The sequence below is a fragment of the Cherax quadricarinatus genome, chromosome 29 (genome assembly GCF_038502225.1).
Source record: "Cherax quadricarinatus isolate ZL_2023a chromosome 29, ASM3850222v1, whole genome shotgun sequence".
NCBI classification, from domain to species: domain Eukaryota; kingdom Metazoa; phylum Arthropoda; class Malacostraca; order Decapoda; family Parastacidae; genus Cherax; species Cherax quadricarinatus.
Window position 1 is genome coordinate 35,133,938 of NC_091320.1, and position 24,000 is coordinate 35,157,937.

Here is a 24,000-nt window from a genome sequence, read left to right on the forward strand (position 1 = left end):
CGGTACTCCTGATAATTTCTTGGTAAGAGGCTGGCAGGAGGTGAAGCTCGGAGAGGCGGGGGGAGAAAGAGGAGGAGGAGAAAGAGGGGGAGGCCAGTAATGCTGACCAACATTACTTACGTTCGCAGCTGGGAGGAGGACCGTTCCAACGTTCATCTATGTCACAGATGAGGTCTGGTCTACCGATGATCACGAAGCCTGCCTTGCACTCATACCTGACGATGCTGAGGTAGTAGCGAGTCCCGTTAACCAGCGTGTATGTACCGTTACGGATGGGAGCCGGCGGTCCGCACTCCAAGTCTGTTATGACAGGGCGAAAGGTGGTCACTCTCACGGAATAAGTCACAATACCGCGGCTAGAGCAATTCACCGTTAATCAGCACTTAGGAGAGGAACCTTATAACGACGTTTCGCTCCGTCCTGGAGTATTGTTATGACTTAACAATAGTCCAGGAGGGACCGAAACATCGTCAACAACTTTCTCCCCATAAATAAGGGCTTTTGGCTAATGGTGACTCTCAGCGTGGGCCAGAGACGACTTCTTGCCCAACAATGTAAAACCCATTTTAAAAAAATATATACAACTATTTAATGAATGGCCTTTCAGAAGCTTGAAGGCAGCCTTTCTCAGAGGTTTCTAGGTCACTAACATCGCTGCCTCGTTTCCTCTGGACAAACTTATCGTCACTTGACCATCACATAAAAAAAAATTCACACACTTGATGCCGTAAACCGTTCTAATTATATACCACTAAAACTACTGTTATATATATATATATATATATATATATATATATATATATATATATATATATATATATATATATATATATATATAAATATATATATATATATGTATATATATATATATATATATATATATATATATATATATATATATATATATATATATATATATATATATATATATATATATATATAAACAAGATATAAATTTTAAATTAAGCAACATTTTCAAACTATTAATATTAATAAGTACTACTACTACTACTACTACTACTACTACTACTACTAATAATAATAATAATAATAATAATAATAATAATAATAATAATAATAATAATAATAATAATAATAATAATAATAATAATAATAATACAAGGCCATATTAATTTTTTTTGTGTGATATATCGAAAGTTTAAAGCAAGACAGAACCTCACTTGAAACACCAATTAAACCACAATAAAACTCACACCCTGGGGGATGTGTGCGCTTCGATGTGCTTAATATACACCAAGAGTTTACTTTAATATACCTTATAGGTACTGAAGTATCCTTATGTTGGTGTACATGAGAATTGCTGGGCGGAAGATAGTTTTAAGTGTATCAGAAATCGTGTAAATGAGCCTCGTGAGATCGAGAGGAACAGCCTGACGAAGCAACTCACATCTGCAGGTTGGAGGAAACTCGTTGAAGAAGCCGGAGTTGAGGCATGATCGCTGAGCAGGACCCACCAGGATATGACCGGGGTCACAGCGGTACTCCACATCTGTCCCCACGTTGTAGTTCGCAGCCACCATGGTGGAGTTGGGCGGCTGCTCCGGCTTACCGCACGTCTGCGGACCTGAGGAGTAAAAGCAAGATCTTGTCAAAGGAAAGTGTCCAGTTGCTGAAATCAGAGTTTGCTTCCCCAGTACCGTGACTTTCCAACAGCCTCCTATCAAGGTTGATGGACTGATTACACCATCTTCATCTCGCTACTACCCCTGCTGCTTCTGTATTTGACTGAAGAAGCCTATTGTGTAGGCTGTGTAGCCTATTTCATAGCCTTCTTCAACATAGCCTCCCATCATAAGTAAGGCGGATCGCCAACACACCTTTAGCTGTCTTCAAGAGGAAACTCAATAAACTCACACTGATTCATGATTATCTGGGCTGCGGTTCGTACGTTGGACTGCTTGTGACCGGCAGTAACATCGTTCTTCATCAGGCCTCTATTCACCGGGAGGCCCGGTCTGGGACCTAGCCACAGGGGCGTTGACCCCGGAAACCTTCTCAAGGTAGGTGGATATGGAAGAAGGGAAGAAGATTTAATCAGAAGGTGTGTAAAGACGGGAAAATAAGAGCACTAGGGAAGGGGGAAGTACGGGAGAGCATCAAGGCAGCACTTGTGAGGCTGAGGATTTAGGTGCAATAAAAGAGTGATGGAGGTAACAGAATAGTGATGGAGGGAACAGAAAGGTGGAGACAACAGGAGGATAATGAAGGCAACAGAAGGGTCATGGAGGCAATAGAGAAGTAAAAGAGGCGATAGAAGGGCGTTTGAGACGATATCAGAGTGGAGACAACAGAAGGATGATGGAGACAACAAAATGATGATGGAGACAACAGAAGGATGTTGGAGACAGTAGAAGAGTAATGGAGACAACACAAGGATAATGGAGACAGCAGAAGGATGATGGAGACAACAGAAGGATGATGGAGACAACAGAAGGATGATGGAGACAACAGAAGGATGATGGAGACAACAGAAGAGCAGAGGCGGCAACAGAATAATGTAGGAAATAAGAAAACGCCTGGAACAGTTGCGTTTATGACTTTTTTTTTACATATAAAAGCGTAAATAATTCCATTTTTTTGTGTTCCAGTGTTCCATGGTTTTCCACCTTAAAAAGAACAGTTTAATTATTACACTATTTTTAAAGTATTTTGCAAAAGTTAATTTGAGAACAAAATTTACAGTATAGTGGCTGGAACAATTAACAACTAATTCACAATACCCTGAATGGAACAATTCACAACAAACCCACAATACCCTGAATGGAGCAGTTCACAACTAACCCACAATACCCTGACTGGAACAATTCACAACTAACCCACAATACCCTGACTGAAACAATTCGTAAACACTCCGGACTGGACCATTATCAAATCCAGGATGGATGGAAACGTCATTTACTGCTTCCTCTAAAAAAATAATATCCGCGTTAACTACCCAGGTTGGCACAACTCACGGTGTTGGCAGATGAAGTTCAGGTCGAAGTTGCAGTTGGTGTCAGACCAGAGCCACCCTTTAGTGCCATCGAACCTGGCACAATTCTCGTTGCCCCCTGGTAGGTTCCAAAAGGACACTGTGACGTCCCGCCCGTTGATCCATTTCCAGTTGTTGATGTCTTCAGGGTCCCTGACCGCGCCCATCCAGTACTGACCGTTCGGGTCTCCCCTGTGATGGTGAGAGACAAATGCAGTGGTTAAGTAGGTCTCTGATAATAATAATAATAATAATAATAATAATAATAATAATAATAATAATAATAATAATAATAATAATAATAATAATAATAAGACGAAGAAGAAGAAGAAGAAGAAGAATTTCTACAAGTATATGATACAACTTATACAGACCATAGTTGACATCAGTGTCATACTATACAGAAAACCGCCGGTTATACAGAGCATTTCGGGCAAATTAGGTTAATTTTGTCCCCAGGATGCGACCCTTGGGATAACACCCAGGTACATATTTACTTCTAAGTGAAAAGTGACAGAAGGTGACTTTAGGAAACACGTCCTCGGACCTTACTGTGTGAGTCTTTGTCTGACTTTTTTGTATAATAACCTACATTCATTACCAGTCAGGGATACTTTAATACCAAAAATCAAGAGTAAGGAATACTCATTGTATATACCCTGTGAAACTTACAGGGTATATACCCTACCCATCAAGGTAGGATGACCCAAACAAGATAAAAACATCTACCATTACTCGTTCCCTAGCTGCCTTTCCAAATTTTTACTGGTAATTACAAACTTCCTAATAATTAAAAAAAAAAGAAGATTTATGATAGACAATAATCTTGAATAATACAATATTATATTTCTTTATCTCTTAAGAAAAAAAGAAATTTATATTTTGCAACAAACATCACCTTTCTTTTTTCTTACTCTTGAAATATAACGATTGAAAAACGACTTGAAGTAAGAGTTTTATTAATCTAATAATGTCGTACAATGTCAATAAATACGAAAAAAAGCATTTTACACGACTGATTTTGGCCTTAACAGCTGTTATATTTTTCGATCAGTTTATTTGGGACATCACATTTGAGGCTGGATTGGTAAATTTCTGGACGGTCGGCAAGAATGATAATGGAGAACTCTGCAGTATTTTATACTGGTAACTTCAACGTAGTAGTGAAGCGGAGCCGAGTGTACCTTTATGACTATGCTTGTGTGACTCGGTTAACATAGATATCAAGTGTAGTATTGTGATTTGTTGTGATGTGTGAACTGTGTGGCGAGACCACGTCCAATGTAGACACAATTTACTTCCATGTTTGCGTGTGTTTGTGTTTGTGTTTGTGTGTGTGTGTGTGTGTGTGTGTGTGTGTGTGTGTGTGTGTGTGTGTGTGTGTGTGTGTGTGTGTGTATGTATGTGTGTGTGTGTAGTTTCAAGACGAGACAGTGTTTATGCACGTGGTGTCCCGTATTTAATGTTTAATCTAACATTCTTTCGGACATAGTTCTGTTGTCTTACCTGTCGATGTGTGCTTATTTGTATTGAGTCGACGTCCGTTTAACAGTTAGCTTTGTAGGTGAATGTGTGCACGTGTGTTTTCGATACTGAATGCTTGCACGATCCGTCGCTTGTGTGTTTGTTTTAGGGTCACCATTGTGATGGTTCTCAGCTGTGATCCGACTCTATCTTTGTGGTGGTAACTATTCCGTACGGTACACAAATAACCCGTACGGGATTGCGTTTGCCTAATCGTATTTACATTTGTATGTCTTAACCTCGGCTTTAGTACTCCGTTGTGCCTACGAGTACATCTCTGACGTGTGTTTGTGTCTGCGTCCACTATTTCGTTAGGGAAAACTAAAGCGTATTTCTGATCCCCAACTTTGCGTTTCATTTGACTTGTGCTTACATCTTTGACGAAGAAAAGACACAGGTTACAGAAGATGTTTTTATTGGGACGATTTTTCACTTTGTTGACAAGTTTACCAAGTCCTCATCACTTGATGAGTCTCTCCATAAAGCTTGTTCTCTTAACGTGAGCCTATTCTTCACTATTGATGGCATTACGCCATCAAGCGTCCTCTTTGCATCTGCTGACGATCTTACTTGAATTTACGTTTGTGCCTTTACTGATGCTCTAACCTGTGTTCATATTTATACCTGTGTTGTCGAGCTCACCTGTGTTTACATCTATACCTGTGTTGTCGATCTCACCTGTGCTTACGCCAGAGCTCCCAGCTGAGGAAACCTTGGAGGGCCGGGTTAGTCTCATCCACCAGAGAGCCGCCTCGACTTCGACAGAACTCCAGAGCATTGTCGAAATTTCGGGGCTGTTGGTTGTAGAAGATATAGCACTTGCCGTTGTAGGTGGCGGTACTGCCCGGAGGCTGGTCGCGGAAAGACGGACACCTTTCAATAGGCAGCGCCTGAAGGAGGGGATAAGGGAGGCTGTCAAACGCAGTCCACATGATACATTTTCTCAGCAAGAAATGTAATGTATTGGGTAACTTAATAGGGATCGTACGTGTAAATATTTTGTTCAGCAGAATGATGCTGGTGTATTCTTCCATGGGCAGGAGAGGTGAAAGAAAGAACAGAGGAGGTTAATAGGTTTAAATAAATTGACAAATAGGTATAAACAATCTACACTATACCTGATTTGTGTAAGCATCCCACACTATACCTGATTTGCATAAGCATCCCACACTATACCTGATTTGTGTAAGCATCCCACACTATACCTGATTTGTGTAAATATTTACATAGACCAGGTATAGTGTGAAATATTTATACCCCCCAACCACTGCAGGCGATGCAAAATGCCGCCAATAAAAAGTAGGGGCGCCATTGGTACACTAAGAGAAAACACCATAAGTGTCCGGGGCCCAAAACTGTTCAACAGCCTCCCATCAAGCATTAGGGGAATTGCCAATAAACCCCTGGCTGCCTTCAAGAGAGAGCTGGACAGATACCTAAAGTCAGTGCCGGATCAGCCGGGCTGTGGATCGTACGTCGGACTGCGTGCGGCCAGCAGTAACAGCCTAGTTGATCAGGCCCTGATCCATCGGGAGGCCTGGTCATGGACCGGGCCGCTGGGGCGTTGATCCCCGGAATAACCTCCAGGTTCGAACCTCCACCACTCCTTTAAGAAGTACAGTTGATAAATTAGACACATGTGCAACTCTTGGGTATCTTTATTGAGGAAACGTTTCGCCAATAAAGATACCCAAGAGTTGCACATGTGTCTAATTTATCAACATGTCGGTTCTCTGAACCATTCATCTACAAAAGAAGTACAGTACAGTGTACCTGGTCTGTGTAAACGAAAGCTTCACAAATGGAGAGCTGGGCGCCAGGGGGAGCCTCGAAGTGGACACTGACGAAGGCCCCTGGCATGGGCGGGTTGCAGGGCAGGAAGAGCGGTCGCCCTTCCTCCAGGAGACCCACGAACCGGTTGCAGATGGGGTTGACGGCCAGGTCGGGCCGGTTGTTGCCCACCCTCACCACGATGGTTGCTGGCTGGTCACCTGTGCACCGAGGAATGAAAGATCAAGACCTGGTCTGAAAAACTGGAAGGACTCGTCAGGTCTCTTTCTTAGAAAAGAATAATGAGTAGGTAAAGGCTTTTGGTTGTTGTTGTTGTTATTTATAGGGTCACTGACAGCATACGCCGTATCGAATCCTAAAAAGGCTTCTGATTGAAGGGACAAATATGAGAGACAATTGAGACCCCTCTGGAAGAAATGTAAGGGATACTGACTGCTTAATATATTTATCCACAATATGTTAGGTACAAGGACACATGTTCAACTAATGCGACATTTTACTGTGGCAACGTTTCACTCTTCAGGAGATTTGACAAGTAGTTACTGCTTGGAGAGCGAAACGTTGCCACAATAATATACCACATTAGTTGCAAGTGTCCTTTTTACCAAACATACGAAGATAGTGACAGCCAGCAAGCTGACGTCAAGGGGAAACAACAAGTATGACCGATGTTTCGCCCAAGACTGATCTTTATGAAGTCCGATGAAGCTCAGTCTTGAGACAAAAAGTCTAAAATAAAACCTTCCTCTTAATTGCTATGAGACTTACAGCAACTCAAAAAACTAACTCGCATGCAACACTTGGGCATCATTATTGCCAGCGACAAACATACCCCAGGTTTCGCCTGGGGTTTGTTTCTTGCTGGGAATAATGATGCTTCAAGACTTAAGAAGACCCTCTTGGCGAAACGTTTCCTGTAATAAATGTCCTGACTATATAAGTGTCTCTTCCGCATCTCGGTATCACCTATGCCATTTTTTCACCCTGTCGGTATTGCGTACCATTGCGGTACCGATTACTATTGCATACAATTGCTGTACCCTGCGGAACAGTTTACCATTGCGGTACCCAGCGGTACCGCTTACCATTGCGTATCATTGATGTACCCTGCGGTACCGCTTACCATTGATGTACCCTGTAGTACCGCTTACCATTGCTGTACCCTGTCATTATGTACCATTACTAACAACATGACAACCCCGTGGGACTCACCACAGCAGGACTGTCCGAAGTCGAGTCTGACCAACTGCACCATATATGGCTCCAGCAAGTTGACATACCACCAGGGCTGTCGTTCTCGGGTGGTCAGGGTGCAGGTGTCACTACTGAAGGTGTTGGAACTGGAGCCATCCACGGCCTTCTGCGGGATGCCTCCCTCGGCCACTGAAGACTGCATAGGCGCCTTCCCCGCCGCCACGTTGAGCACTGTGGAAGTGATAGAAGGTGTGAGAGAGGGAGAGAGAGAGAGGCGACTCAGAAGTCTTGCTTGTGGCTGTGACAGTACAAGATTTCTGCGTTGCTGTGAGTGAACGGAGGACCGATACTTTGTTGCTTCTAGTGATGCTTCTTGTGTTCAGTAACTTGAATAATTTTTGTGATAATAATATTATTAATAATAATAATAATAATAAATAATTATAATAAATAACAATAATAATAATATAGTAAATAACAATAATGATAATATAAATATAATAGTAAAGTATAATTAATAATATTATTTTATTATTATTGTTATTATTATTAAACAGTTTATCAGTCTAAACAAGTTGATATAAAGCGCTAAATTCGTAGGGCTGTATAACACCTTGAGGATAGGAGGTAATCAGTAGTGGATGGTAAATGTGGTTTCTCGCAGCGACGCCCCTTCAACTAACATTATATATATATATATATATATATATATATATATATATATATATATATATATATATATCTAAGAGATACATCGATATTTTCAACAAGAGGGTTGAACCTCTTCCATTAGGAGGCGGGTCACTGTGTAGCTGCGGGAACACCCACATCACATCTTTCTCCTGACGAAGAAAACACCACCAAGAGCACGGTAACCACCTGCCTGGTCCAGCTGAATCATGACTTAAGAAATCGTAATGACACGATTGCAAATAAACCATACCCCCGGCCGGGATTGAACCCGCGGTCATAGAGTCTCAAAACTCCAGCCCGTCGCGCTAGCCACTAGACCAGCTAGCCACAATAAGATTCATCCAACTAGGTATATTTCTACACCATAGGAAAGTTAGCACAGGCACCTCTGTGACCACAAATGCAAGTTTTTACAGACGAATCTCCAGCTAGCGTGGCCGTGACGAACTCTAGCTCAAGTCCCTTCACTGCCGTCAACATGACTTAAGAAATCGTAATGACACGATTGCAAATAAACCATACCCCCGGCCGGGATTGAACCCGCGGTCATAGAGTCTCAAAACTCCAGCCCGTCGCGCTAGCCACTAGACCAGCTAGCCACAATAAGATTCATCCAACTAGGTATATTTCTACACCATAGGAAAGTTAGCACAGGCACCTCTGTGACCACAAATGCAAGTTTTTACAGACGAATCTCCAGCTAGCGTGGCCGTGACGAACTCTAGCTCAAGTCCCTTCACTGCCGTCAACATGACTTAAGAAATCGTAATGACACGATTGCAAATAAACCATACCCCCGGCCGGGATTGAACCCGCGGTCATAGAGTCTCAAAACTCCAGCCCGTCGCGCTAGCCACTAGACCAGCTAGCCACAATAAGATTCATCCAACTAGGTATATTTCTACACCATAGGAAAGTTAGCACAGGCACCTCTGTGACCACAAATGCTAGCTGGAGATTCGTCTGTAAAAACTTGCATTTGTGGTCACAGAGTTGCCTGTGCTAACTTTCCTATGGTGTAGAAATATACCTAGTTGGATGAATCTTATTGTGGCTAGCTGGTCTAGTGGCTAGCGCGACGGGCTGGAGTTTTGAGACTCTATGACCGCGGGTTCAATCCCGGCCGGGGGTATGGTTTATTTGCAATCGTGTCATTACGATTTCTTAAGTCATGTTGACGGCAGTGAAGGGACTTGAGCTAGAGTTCGTCACGGCCACGCTAGCTGGAGATTCGTCTGTAAAAACTTGCATTTGTGGTCACAGAGGTGCCTGTGCTAACTTTCCAATGGTGTAGAAATATACCTAGTTGGATGAATCTTATTGTGGCTAGCTGGTCTAGTGGCTAGCGCGACGGGCTGGAGTTTTGAGACTCTATGACCGCGGGTTCAATCCCGGCCGGGGGTATGGTTTATTTGCAATCGTGTCATTACGATTTCTTAAGTCATGTTGACGGCAGTGAAGGGACTTGAGCTAGAGTTCGTCACGGCCACGCTAGCTGGAGATTCGTCTGTAAAAACTTGCATTTGTGGTCACAGAGGTGCCTGTGCTAACTTTCCTATGGTGTAGAAATATACCTAGTTGGATGAATCTTATTGTGGCTAGCTGGTCTAGTGGCTAGCGCGACGGGCTGGAGTTTTGAGACTCTATGACCGCGGGTTCAATCCCGGCCGGGGGTATGGTTTATTTGCAATCGTGTCATTACGATTTCTTAAGTCATGTTGACGGCAGTGAAGGGACTTGAGCTAGAGTTCGTCACGGCCACGCTAGCTGGAGATTCGTCTGTAAAAACTTGCATTTGTGGTCACAGAGGTGCCTGTGCTAACTTTCCTATGGTGTAGAAATATACCTAGTTGGATGAATCTTATTGTGGCTAGCTGGTCTAGTGGCTAGCGCGACGGGCTGGAGTTTTGAGACTCTATGACCGCGGGTTCAATCCCGGCCGGGGGTATGGTTCAGCTGAATCATCTTGCTACTCCGGACAGAGGAGCGAGACTCAGGATTTGTTCCCCAGGTAATTCAAGAGAATATATGTATTTATAATCACGCGGGCTATAAACAACAGCTGCTTCGTGAAACAACAGCCTCCGTTATAAACAATAGCGTAACAGTTAGTCACATGTCAGCTATGACTTTAGAATTCAAGCTCTGGGACACTTTTCTTTCTACTCTAGGGGATGCATTACATGTGTGAAACGACATTTGCCTTTTTTCTTGACCCTTTTTCATATTCTTTTAAGAGCAGAGAATCTGGTCATGTTTTCAAAACTCAGGTACAAAGCACATCTCTTGTCCAGACTTGATGATCCTGATGATTACACTCACTCGCAAACGTAAACTTTACTAGCATTTCTAGTATTGCTTCCTTGTTGTTGTTGCATTTATGGCTGGGAGTATCAGAGCTTGTGAATGTCCGAAAAGAATAGCAGCTCAAGAATAAGAAAATCACTAATTATTCTTCTTCTTCTTCATTATTATTATTGTTATTATCAAGCTTGATCGACTTCCATTTTCCCGGGGCTTTATAACTACAACGGATTTACCGTTTTCCCCTTGAACACCGTAACCCGTAATTCGACTAACAAAAATCCTTCTCAGATTAAGTTGAGACGCAGTTGTCAACAAAGCACCAAGGTTCTTTCGTGTCCTTGCATGTCCAGCGCATCCATTTCCCAGTTTCCACCAAAAAAGATGTGGTCAGGAAGGATAAAAAAAAACACGACAGCATAACGAATGCTAGCGGGTGTTCTGGTGAAGGTCAAAGCCATTACTGGCTGGGAAGCAGAGATGTACCCGGGGGAGTTTCACACATTATTTGTAGTTATTTAGATGCTGAATCTGTAGCTTAGGGCGCTGTGTTGTGGCCTGTCGGTCTGCCAGCTTGTCTGACGGTCAGTGTGTCTGCTTGTCTGTCCGTTACTCTACCTGGCTGTCTGAACATTAAAATGGTATAAAATACCGACAGATTGTTAGGTAAGACACATATGCAACAGTTAGGTATCTTTATTTCGAAACGTTTCGCCTACACAGAAGGCTACATATACGCAGATCATTTCGAATTCATTCACTTTGAATAACACCTTTAATGAAGACGTTTCGGTCCTTGGACCTTGATCACTTCCCTCCCTCTGTATTGAAAGTGATTAAGGTCAAGGACCGAAAGGTCTTCAATAAAGGTGTCTTAAGTGAATAAATTCATATCCATTGCCCTCAAGACTGCGTACCTGACTGTTTTTCTGCCCAGGGAATTATCTGACTCTCTTCTTCGTAGTGGTAGTACCTGTCTGTCTTCCTACCCAGGGCAGTACCTGCCTGTCTTCCTGCTAGTGGCAATACCTGCCTGTCTGACTGCCCAGGGCAGTACCTGCCTGTCTTCCTGCTAGTGGCAATACCTGCCTGTCTGACTGCCCAGGGCAGTACCTGCCTGTCTTCCTGCTAGTGGCAATACCTGCCTGTCTGACTGCCCAGGGCAGTACCTGCCTGTCGCCTGCCCAGGGCAGTACCTGCCTGTCGCCTGCCCAGGACAGTACCTGCCTGTCGCCTGCCCAGGACAGTACTTCCCTATCTTCCTACTCACGGCAGTATTTAACTGTCTCAACGTTTCAATATAACTCCTCATTCTCCTTTTAATAAATATTTTACATAGCTGTCAGCTGTAAGTGCGTCTGTCAGTCTTTTTCTGTTAAGAAGTGTGTTAAGACACGGCTGTCTGTTTCTGTTTAAAAAAGAGTGTTTTGAAAGATGTCTGTGTGTGTCTGCGATGATGTGTGGGTGTATGTGTACACCTGGATATACGTATGGTTGACTACACATGTATGTTGATCTTTGCAGGCTGTGTGTACTCACCAAGCTGTGCTTTACGGGGGTCAAGTTTCGGTTCCTGCCCGGGCTTCTTAACCTATAATTCCTTGGTTCTTCTCAAGAATAAAAGGCTCAATACCGTGACTGAAACAATACACAAATAACCCGTTTCTGTCTACCTTGAACTATTAGCTAGTCACAGAAGCAATCCCCTTCTCGTATATATGTATACTGGCTCCCTTCCCTTCGCGCTTCTGTGTGACTAGTTGATGGTTTAAGTCGGACCGAAACATCGTTATAAATTTCACTCTCCTACGTGTGGGTTATCTGTACTGTTATTTGTTAATTATGTGCGAGTTATATGTTCCTTATCATATTCACTTCTTGATCTGTGAGTGGATTTCGTGTTTGTGTACGTGAGTGTTGATGCTGCCTCATCTCTTCCCTGCCAGTCGTTTTCCTTCGGTGAATGATTATCGATTGTTTTTGCACGATTATATGTCTACATTCTTCTACCCTTCTGATTATCATCTTTCCTTGGTCTCTCTCTCTCTCTCTCTCTCTCTCTCTCTCTCTGCCTATATCTTCCTTGCTTTCTCTCCCTGCGTCACTACGCACACCAACAGCACTAGAGACTAGAGCCACCCTTAGCCTACTCACAATATTATTCGCAACACTGTTGATATTCACGCCAGAGGAAGCATAGATAGCAGGGCGGAGCAAGAGTGTATGAGAGCATGCAAGAGCTACACGTGAACCAAGAGTTAGCAAGTAAACAAAAAATTTCGTGTGCTTTCTCGCATGTCTGCGGGAAAGCACACAAAGTCAAGCTTGACGAAGCGTTTACCTACGATAAATGCCCTGAAGTGTACACAAGTGCCCTTTCCCACAGTTTCTAGCAGATCTGCTGAAGTGGGTGGGGGGAGAAGAGAGCTCTGGCTCCTGGTCGCGATGGGTGACGGGTGTTGAAAATGGTATATAATAGCGACAAGTTGAAGAGTAAGACACAAGTGCCGCAGTTGGGTATCCTTATTGAAGAAAAGCTTCGCCTACACGAAAGACTTCTTCTGTCAATTAGAGAGTATTTGGTACCAGGTCTCTTGGGCGGAAGAGGACGATGAATCATTGTGGTTGTTGGGGGACCATCACCTGAGACGGTCAACCATGAAGGCTCATCATCTGAAGAGTGAGAAGACTCATTATCTGAGGAGTGAGTAGACTTATCCTCTGAGGAGTGAGTAGATTCATTATCTGAGGAGTGAGTAGACTTATCCTCTGAGGAGTGAGTAGATTCATTATCTGAGGAGTGAGTAGATTTATCCTCTGAGGAGTGAGTAGATTCATTATCTGAGGAGTGAGTAGACTTATCCTCTGAGGAGTGAGTAGATTCATTATCTGAGGAGTGAGTAGACTTATCCTCTGAGGAGTGAGTAGATTTATCCTCTGAGGAGTGAGTAGACTTATCCTCTGAGGAGTGAGTAGATTTATCCTCTGAGGAGTGAGTAGACTTATCCTCTGAGGAGTGAGTAGACTTATCCTCTGAGGAGTGAGTAGATTTATCCTCTGAGGAGTGAGTAGATTCATTATCTGAGGAGTGAGTAGATTTATCCTCTGATGAGTGAGTGGACTCATTATCTGATTAGTGAGTAGGCTCATTATCTGAGGAGTGAGGAGACTCATCCTGGAGGAGTAGACTCATGCACTGAGGAGTGAGTAGATTCATCCTCTGAGGAGTGAGTAGACTCATTATCTGAGGAGTGAGTAGACTCATTATCTGAGGAGTGAGTAGATTCCTCATTTGAGGAGTGAGTAGACTCCTCATCTGAGGAGTGAGTAGACTCCTCACCTGAGTAGTGAGTAGACTCCTCACCTGAGTAGTGAGTAGACCCATCCTCTGAGGAGTGAGTAGACTCAGCCTTAGAGGAGTGAGTAGACGTCCTCTGAGGAGGGGAGAAGAGCAGCTGAGTAGACTCCTCACCTGAGGAGTGAGTAGGCTCATCCTCTGAGGAGTATGACTCATGTCTCACAGTGTATGTGAAGGATCAGTAATCATGAGATAACAACAGCTATTTTGCTCTGGAGTCACTACCACTGACTCAGGATTCTAGGAAACAGTTAATGGTGTCCTCTTCCACTGATAGTCGAGTCTCAGCTCCTGGCCCCCCTCGAAGCTGCTTACTAACAGCTTCACTTGTTGCCTGACCAACTGGCTCAGTCGTACCCATCCTCGAACCTGTGCAGTGGTTCTGCTGAGGTTTTACTATGGTTTTACTGGTTTTTACTTTGGTTTTACTGATTTTACTTTGGGTTTGACTGAAACTCTTTGACTGAGATTTTCAAGTGGTTTTCGAAGGAGGTTTTCCTACGGTTCTCGACGAGGTTTAACTCCGGTTTTGACTGAGGTTTTACTATGGTTCTTCAGAGAGGTTTACTCCGGTTTTTGACTGGGGTTTTATTACGGTTTTTAATTGAGGTTTCATTTCGGTTTTTACAAAGGTTTTACTACTATTTAAACTAAGTTTCACTATAAGTTTTTACTGGAGTTTTACTCACGTTTAAAAATAAGGTTCAAGTGCGGTTTTTACTGTGGTTTTATTACGGTTTTTATTTAAAGACAGCAAGAAAATAATTCCTCTACGTAGAAGGAAGTAAAGAAGGGAAAATGTAGTGAGGTAGGCAAGAGAAAGAGAAGAAGAAGAAGAAGAAGAAGAAGAAGAAGAAGAAGAAGAAGAAGAAGAAGAAGAAGAAGAAGAGGAAGAAGAAGAAGAAGAAGAAGAAGAAGAAGAAGAAAAAGAAGAAGAAGACGAAGAAGAAGACGAAGAAGAAGAAGAAGAAGAAGAAGAATAAGAAGAAGAAGAAGAAGAAGAAGAAGAAGAAGAAGAAGAAGAAGAAGAAGAAGAAGAAGAAGAAGAAGAAGAAGAAGAAGAAAAAGAAGAAGAAGACGAAGAAGAAGAAGAAGAAGAAGAAGAAGAAGAAGAAGAAGAAGAAGAAGAAGAAGAAGAAGAAGAAGAAGAAGAAGAAGAAGAAGAAGAAGAAGAAGAAGAAGAAGAAGAAGAAGAAGAAGAAGAAGAAGAAGAAGAAGAAGAAGAAGAAGAAGAAGAAGAAGAAGAAGAAGAAGAAGAAGAAGAAGAAGAGGAGGAGGAGGAGGGAAGTAATTTTATTAAATTATCTGTTAGAGGAGATTCGGTTAGTGGGTCGCCCGACATGACAACCTTGTGTACACCCTGTGTACACCTTGTCTGTATACACCCTGTGTACACCTTGTCTGTATACACCCTGTGTACACCTTGTCTGTATACACCGTGTACACCCAAGGTGTATATCTGTACATCCTGTGTGTGTATACTATATATATATATATATATATATATATATATATATATATATATATATATATATATATATATATATATATATATATATATATATACTATATATATATATATATATATATATCTCGAAGAGATTTGAATTTCTTCTTCCTGAAGCCAGAGTACATTTTGTAATGTGGGAGTGGTTTCACTCATCCTCTGGAAGCAATAATAATGTGCACTCTGCCAGGAGCAAGCACTCGGAACCCTCGTATGAGCAACATAAGTTAAGGCTTCCAATACTCCAGTCATGTCTTGCAACCCTCTATCAGAAGACTGCAACACAGGAAGAGGAAACTGAGAGAGGACGGGGAGGGAGTGGGGGAAGGAGGGAGGGAGGGAGAGAGAGAGAGAGAGAGAGAGAGAGAGAGAGAGAGAGAGAGAGAGAGAGAGAGAAACAGAGAGAGAGAGAGAGAGTATATTGAGCAGTTAGGGAGGGGAGAAGAGCAGCTGTCTTAAGCCCCCTTCGCCACCCTTCCACCCCCTCTTTCCATCCCTCCACCCCTTCTTCCCATCCCTCTACCCCTTCTCTCCATCCCTCCACCCCCTCTCCCCATCCCTCTACCCCTTCCCCATCCCTCCCCCCACTACTGAAGTAAGAAACATGGAGAGGAAACTCATTTTCAACCCTCCCTCTCTCTCTCCACCCCTTCCATCCATTGTCCTGCCGTCGACGCACACTGAGAGACGCAACAACAATAGCAGTGACACAAGCGACAACAGCAACAACAAAGGAGAAGGAAAATATAACAGAAGAAACGAAAAGCACGCGAAGAATCCTTCACATGTACACAGTTAGGCTGAAGATATTCCACAACAAGAGATACATTATGCAGGATCATGCAACGTCTACACAACCAGGAGGAGGACCAAGCAACAACGGGCCATTGACCATAACATCAGAACCAGCCTCGCGTCGAGACAATAACTTAGCACTAAATACCAGTGACCAAAACAGGAGGATTTGATGGAAGTACACACTAACGCCGAAGCATTCCTAGCAAGAGGCACTACCCAAACAATATCTGATTAAGTCAACAGGAAAACAACGGGAAGTTCAAGATTCCTAAATGCATAAATCTTCGAGACACCTGGAGTAAATCCCTCCTGCACATGGACTGTGAAAAGTCAAATAAAGTTCGATCTAAGAGAATCAATAATGAAATAATGAGAGGAAGGTGAGGCCGGAGAACCTGACACACATCGCTGCTGAGCATCCACAATAGCTTGACACAAATGTAAACACAAGCTCTCATAAAGTCGGGCATCCCTACCAAACACCAGGAAGCTAAATAGAACTTGTTTTGCCTTTGAACCCATGAACCACTGAACCCATTAACGTCACAGGTGACCTAACACAGCAGCCGACCCACTGGAGACTCTCAAAAAGCTAGTCATCCCTACTAATGTAGTATTTGAAACACCTGAGAGCCCGGCCAGGTGACACAAGCCAGCTGGTCACACATGAAAAACTCAGAGGTCATTAGTGAGTTAGACACACCTGCTACACTAGCAGAAGGTGAAGAGACAGCTACCTGTTGATCCTGCAGGTGGTGCACAGACGACAAACTCGCTGGTACATTCAGATGGTGCGCAGCCTAAGGTCCTTCTTCACCTTCTGGCACTCAGAGCAGAGTTACAACAGAGAGTTGACTCTGCAACGTTTGGTAACAGACTGTGTAAACTGTAAACATTGGTCGATGGGATGGCAATGAAAAAATAAATATCCATTGAAACGAAGCCATTAATACCGAGGCTTCCTAGATGTCTGCAAGAGGGAACTGGATAAGTTCCTAAAGTTCAGTTCCTGACCAGACGGGTTGGTCTGGAACAGACCCAGGCCTCCTGATGGATCAGGGGCTGGTCATGGAGCAGGCTGTGGGGGGCGTTGACCCACGAACACTTTCCAGGTATGTAGGCTGGTTTATATATTTTGACTACGTCATATAATATAAATTAACAGCTATCCAACTATCGGGAGGCAGGTTGTACATGAACGGTATAAAGTACCGACAAGACGAAAATGTACAATGTCTGGGTATATTTATTGTAGACGTTTCGCCCTCCAGTGGCTTTATCAATACAAATTCAAGGACATAATTGGAAGATAAGAACTATATACATAAAATTTGGTAATCAGTCTTTCGGGAGACCGTGTAAATCAGTGGGTATCAAAACATACATACAAATGCGATGTTTGGTCTTGAGAAACTGCAAAAAAATTCCAGAAGAAAAAGAAACACTTGTACCATCTCTCGAGCAAGAGACTAGAAGAATCGAACTGGTGAGTAACATGAGAGTACATTGTGCTGCAACACTGTGTCCATAATTATGAAAGAGGTTACCTGACTCGCATCACAACAATGTTGCCAGGATATATACTCAGTATATCTCTCAACGTATATATGCTGAGAGTTCACCTTAATGACCCTGGTGTAGTCGATAGGCTTCAAACCCCGTTAAGGGTAATTCATGATCAAGGAGTGCAGCCTCGATCCTCCGTCCGCCAAACATACACATGTTTGTCCAGCAACTGCATCATGACGATCAGCTGACAGAGTTGTAAAATTAGGCACTTGTGATACTTATAGTAGAGTAGTAACTAGAAGTAGTACTGCTAGTAACACAAGTAGTTAAGAATAGTAGAAATATTACTTTAGCAGTACTAGTAGTTGTAACCCTCGTCTACCATACACATCTCTCCTGTCAATTCCCTGCCATTTTTTCAATATGGGATGGTTCATTTTTACTCTGTTTTCATGCCGGCAGTGTCCGGAGGAAGTGGAGGGTGGGGAGAGAGCCTTCTGCTTTCCTATCCTTGACTCACACGCTGAGATAATACACGATAATTCTTTCATCTTGATAGAAGTGGATAATCCTTATGGGAGAGTCTGTGTGGCCCGGTGGCCTGGTGGCTAAAGCTCCCGCTTCACACACGGAGGGCCCGGGTTCGATTCCCGGCGGGTGGAAACATTTCGACACGTTTCCTTACACCTGTTGTCCTGTTCACCTAGCAGCAAATAGGTACCTGGGTGTTAGTCGACTGGTGTGGGTGGCATCCTGGGGGACAAGATTAAGGACCCCAATGGAAATAAGTTAGACAGTCCTCGATGACGCACTGACTTTCTTGGGTTATCCTGGGTGGCTAACCCTCCGGGGTTAAAAATCCGAACGAAATCTTATCTCTCAGTTGACTCTCAGGTCCTCTATTATTTGCCCACCTTCTGTACACAGATATACTCCCATGTACACCTATTTCCATGTATACCTATGTACTCTCATGTACATCAATGTACTCTCATGTACACCAATATGTTCCCATGTATATCTATATACTCCCATGTACACCTATGTACTCCTATGCACATCCATGCACACCCATGTATACCCATGTACTCCCGTGTACACCCAGATACACTCATGTACTCCCATGTACATCCATTTCCATGTACACCTATGTACTCTTATAAACATCCATATACTCCCATGTACACCCATGTACTGCTATATGCACCCATGTACACCAATGTACAGCCATGTACAACCATGTACTGCCATATACATCCATGTACACCCACGTACAACCATGCACTCCATTAGCCTCCCTTTTCTATTCTCCCTTTCTCCCTGCCTCCAGGCTTGACGGTCAAGGTTACACATGGAGGCAGTCAGTAAGGGTGATCTCGCCCAGTTTTACCTGGCAATTTGACGCTTGCTGCACCAGGGAAGAGTCACAGCATAAGATGGTCAATAAGGGCGATCTTCCGCTGTCTTACTAGGGGTTAATTTGAGGGAGAATGAAGGAGCAGTCCGTAAGGGTGATCTCACGCAGTCACACTGGGAGAATCTGACACTTGCTGCCTTCGGAAGGAGTCTGAAGGGAAGGAATGGTTTTTTTTTTTAAGGAATACGTCAAGGTTTTTTTGTGTGGCGTCTGTGGTTTATTCTTGAGAGTGAGGGGGGATAGTAAGGGGGAGGGAGGATAGTAAGGGGGGGAGGTAGGGAGGGGATTAAGACTGAGGGACTGATAACCTCAGCACTGTTTCTTCGTGACTGAGGGACTGATAACCTAAGCACTGTTTCTTCAAGACTGAGGGACTGATAACCTCAGCACTGTTTCTTCATGACTGAGGGACTGATAACCTCAGCACTGTTTCTTCATGACTGAGGGACTGATAACCTCAGCACTGTTTCTTCATGACTGAGGGACTGATAACCTCAGCACTGTTTCTTCATGACTGAGGGACTGATAACCTCAGCACTGTTTCTTCAAGACTGAGGGACTGATAACCTCAGCACTGTTTCTTCAAGACTGAGGGACTGATAACCTCAGCACTGTTTCTTCATGACTGAGGGACTGATAACCTCAGCACTGTTTCTTCATGACTGAGGGACTGATAACCTCAGCACTGTTTCTTCAAGACTGAGGGACTGATAACCTCGGCACTGTTTCTTCATGACTGAGGGACTGATAACCTCAGCACTGTTTCTTCAAGACTGAGGGACTGATAACCTCAGCACTGTTTCTTCAAGACTGAGGGACTGATAACCTCAGCACTGTTTCTTCAAGACTGAGGGACTGATAACCTCAGCACTGTTTCTTCAAGACTGAGGGACTGATAACCTCAGCACTGTTTCTTCATGCCTGAGGGACTGATAACCTCAGCACTGTTTCTTCAAGACTGAGGGACTGATAACCTCAGCACTGTTTCTTCAAGACTGAGGGACTGATAACCTCAGCACTGTTTCTTCAAGACTGAGGGACTGATAACCTCAGCACTGTTTCTTCATGACTGAGGGACTGATAACCTCAGCACTGTTTCTTCAAGACTGAGGGACTGATAACCTCAGCACTGTTTCTTCATGACTGAGGGACTGATAACCTCAGCACTGTTTCTTCAAGACTGAGGGACTGATAACCTCAGCACTGTTTCTTCATGACTGAGGGACTGATAACCTCAGCACTGTTTCTTCATGACTGAGGGACTGATAACCTCAGCACTGTTTCTTCAAGACTGAGGGACTGATAACCTCAGCACTGTTTCTTCGTGACTGAGGGACTGATAACCTCAGCACTGTTTCATCAAGACTGAGGGACTGATAACCTCAGCACTGTTTCTTCATGACTGAGGGACTGATAACCTCAGCACTGTTTCTTCAAGACTGAGGGACTGATAACCTCAGCACTGTTTCTTCATGACTGAGGGACTGATAACCTCAGCACTGTTTCTTCATGACTGAGGGACTGATAACCTCAGCACTGTTTCTTCATGACTGAGGGACTGATAACCTCAGCACTGTTTCTTCATGACTGACGGACTGATAACCTCAGCACTGTTTCTTCGTGACTGAGGGACTGATAACCTCAGCACTGTTTCTTCAAGACTAAGGGACTGATAACCTCAGCACTGTTTCTTCAAGACTGAGGGACTGATAACCTCAGCACTGTTTCTTCATGACTGAGGGACTGATAACCTCAGCACTGTTTCTTCAAGACTGAGGGACTGATAACCTCAGCACTGTTTCTTCATGACTGAGGGACTGATAACCTCAGCACTGTTTCTTCAAGACTGAGGGACTGATAACCTCAGCACTGTTTCTTCATGACTGAGGGACTGATAACCTCAGCACTGTTTCTTCATGACTGAGGGACTGATAACCTCAGCACTGTTTCTTCATGACTGAGGGACTGATAACCTCAGCACTGTTTCTTCAAGACTGAGGGACTGATAACCTCAGCACTGTTTCTTCATGACTGAGGGACTGATAACCTCAGCACTGTTTCTTCAAGACTGAGGGACTGATAACCTCAGCACTGTTTCTTCAAGACTGAGGGATTGATAACCTCAGCACTGTTTCTTCAAGACTGAGGGACTGATAACCTCAGCACTGTTTCTTCGTGACTGAGGGACTGATAACCTCAGCACTGTTTCTTCAAGACTGAGGGACTGATAACCTCAGCACTGTTTCTTCAAGACTGAGGGACTGATAACCTCAGCACTGTTTCTTCAAGACTGAGGGACTGATAACCTCAGCACTGTTTCTTCACGACTGAGGGACTGATAACCTCAGCACTGTTTCTTCAAGACTGAGGGACTGAAAACCTCAGCACTGTTTCTTCATGACTGACGGACTGATAACCTCAGCACTGTTTCTTCATGACTGAGGGACTGATAACCTCAGCACTGTTTCTTCATGACTGAGGGACTGATAACCTCAGCACTGTTTCTTCAAGACTGAGGGACTGATAACCTCAGCACTGTTTCTTCAAGACTGAGGGACTGATAACCTCAGCACTGTTTCTTCAAGACTGAGGGACTGATAACCTCAGCACTGTTTCTTCATGACTGAGGGACTGATAACCTCAGCACTGTTTCTTCATGACTGACGGACTGATAACCTCAGCACTGTTTCTTCATGACTGAGGGACTGATAACCTCAGCACTGTTTCTTCATGACTGACGGACTGATAACCTCAGCACTGTTTCTTCGTGACTGAGGGACTGATAACCTCAGCACTGTTTCTTCATGACTGAGGGACTGATAACCTCAGCACTGTTTCTTCATGACTGACGGACTGATAACCTCAGCACTGTTTCTTCGTGACTGAGGGACTGATAACCTCAGCACTGTTTCTTCATGACTGAGGGACTGATAACCTCAGCACTGTTTCTTCAAGACTGAGGGACTCATAACCTCAGCACTGTTTCTTCATGACTGAGGGACTGATAACCTCAGCACTGTTTCTTCAAGACTGAGGGACTGATAACCTCAGCACTGTTTCTTCGTGACTGAGGGACTGATAACCTCAGCACTGTTTCTTCATGACTGAGGGACTGATAACCTCAGCACTGTTTCTTCATGACTGAGGGACTGATAACCTCAGCACTGTTTCTTCAAGACTGAGGGACTGATAACCTCAGCACTGTTTCTTCGTGACTGAGGGACTGATAACCTCAGCACTGTTTCTTCATGACTGAGGGACTGATAACCTCAGCACTGTTTCTTCAAGACTGAGGGACTGATAACCTCAGCACTGTTTCTTCGTGACTGAGGGACTGATAACCTCAGCACTGTTTCTTCATGACTGAGGGACTGATAACCTCAGCACTGTTTCTTCGTGACTGAGGGACTGATAACCTCAGCACTGTTTCTTCATGACTGAGGGACTGATAACCTCAGCACTGTTTCTTCATGACTGAGGGACTGATAACCTCAGCACTGTTTCTTCAAGACTGAGGGACTGATAACCTCAGCACTGTTTCTTCGTGACTGAGGGACTGATAACCTCAGCACTGTTTCTTCAAGACTGAGGGACTGATAACCTCAGCACTGTTTCTTCGTGACTGAGGGACTGATAACCTCAGCACTGTTTCTTCAAGACTGAGGGACTGATAACCTCAGCACTGTTTCTTCATGACTGAGGGACTGATAACCTCAGCACTGTTTCTTCATGACTGAGGGACTGATAACCTCAGCACTGTTTCTTCATGACTGAGGGACTGATAACCTCAGCACTGTTTCTTGAAGACTGAGGGACTGATAACCTCAGCACTGTTTCTTCATGACTGAGGGACTGATAACCTCAGCACTGTTTCTTCATGACTGAGGGACTGATAACCTCAGCACTGTTTCTTCAAGACTGAGGGACTGATAACCTCAGCACTGTTTCTTCGTGACTGAGGGACTGATAACCTCAGCACTGTTTCTTCAAGACTGAGGGACTGATAACCTCAGCACTGTTTCTTCGTGACTGAGGGACTGATAACCTCAGCACTGTTTCTTCATGACTGAGGGACTGATAACCTCAGCACTGTTTCTTCAAGACTGAGGGACTGATAACCTCAGCACTGTTTCTTCGTGACTGAGGGACTGATAACCTCAGCACTGTTTCTTCATGACTGAGGGACTGATAACCTCAGCACTGTTTCTTCATGACTGAGGGACTGATAACCTCAGCACTGTTTCTTCAAGACTGAGGGACTGATAACCTCAGCACTGTTTCTTCGTGACTGAGGGACTGATAACCTCAGCACTGTTTCTTCATGACTGAGGGACTGATAACCTCAGCACTGTTTCTTCAAGACTGAGGGACTGATAACCTCAGCACTGTTTCATCAAGACTGAGGGACTGATAACCTCAGCACTGTTTCTTCATGACTGAGGGACTGATAACCTCCGCACTGTTTCTTCATGACTGAGGGACTGATAACCTCAGCACTGTTTCTTCAAGACTGAGGGACTGATAACCTCAGCACTGTTTCATCAAGACTGAGGGACTGATAACCTCAGCACTGTTTCTTCATGACTGACGGACTGATAACCTCAGCACTGTTTCTTCGTGACTGAGGGACTGATAACCTCAGCACTGTTTCTTCATGACTGAGGGACTGATAACCTCAGCACTGTTTCTTCAAGACTGAGGGACTGATAACCTCAGCACTGTTTCTTCATGACTGAGGGACTGATAACCTCAGCACTGTTTCTTCAAGACTGAGGGACTGATAACCTCAGCACTGTTTCTTCGTGACTGAGGGACTGATAACCTCAGCACTGTTTCTTCATGACTGAGGGACTGATAACCTCAGCACTGTTTCTTCATGACTGAGGGACTGATAACCTCAGCACTGTTTCTTC

The 24,000-nt window shown here is 43.8% G+C and overlaps 1 protein-coding gene across 5 annotated transcripts in view; it reads right to left on the minus strand.

The window, feature by feature from the left end:
- The window catches only part of LOC128690449 (uncharacterized), a 142,462-nt gene that overhangs the window by 33,436 nt on the left and 85,026 nt on the right, over positions 1–24,000 (minus strand). For all 5 annotated transcript variants that reach the window (XR_011392578.1, XR_011392577.1, XM_070089730.1 and 2 more), the window contains exons 3-8: positions 7,520–7,732; positions 6,290–6,507; positions 5,195–5,406; positions 2,976–3,184; positions 1,409–1,585; positions 121–300 (exon numbers count right to left, since the gene is read on the minus strand). Coding sequence is in view for 3 of the 5 variants with exons in the window: in XM_070089730.1 (XP_069945831.1) it covers positions 121–300; positions 1,409–1,585; positions 2,976–3,184; positions 5,195–5,406; positions 6,290–6,507; positions 7,520–7,732 (1,209 nt within the window). In the remaining 2 variants the exon portion in view is untranslated. The remainder of the gene's footprint in view (positions 1–120; positions 301–1,408; positions 1,586–2,975; positions 3,185–5,194; positions 5,407–6,289; positions 6,508–7,519; positions 7,733–24,000) is intronic.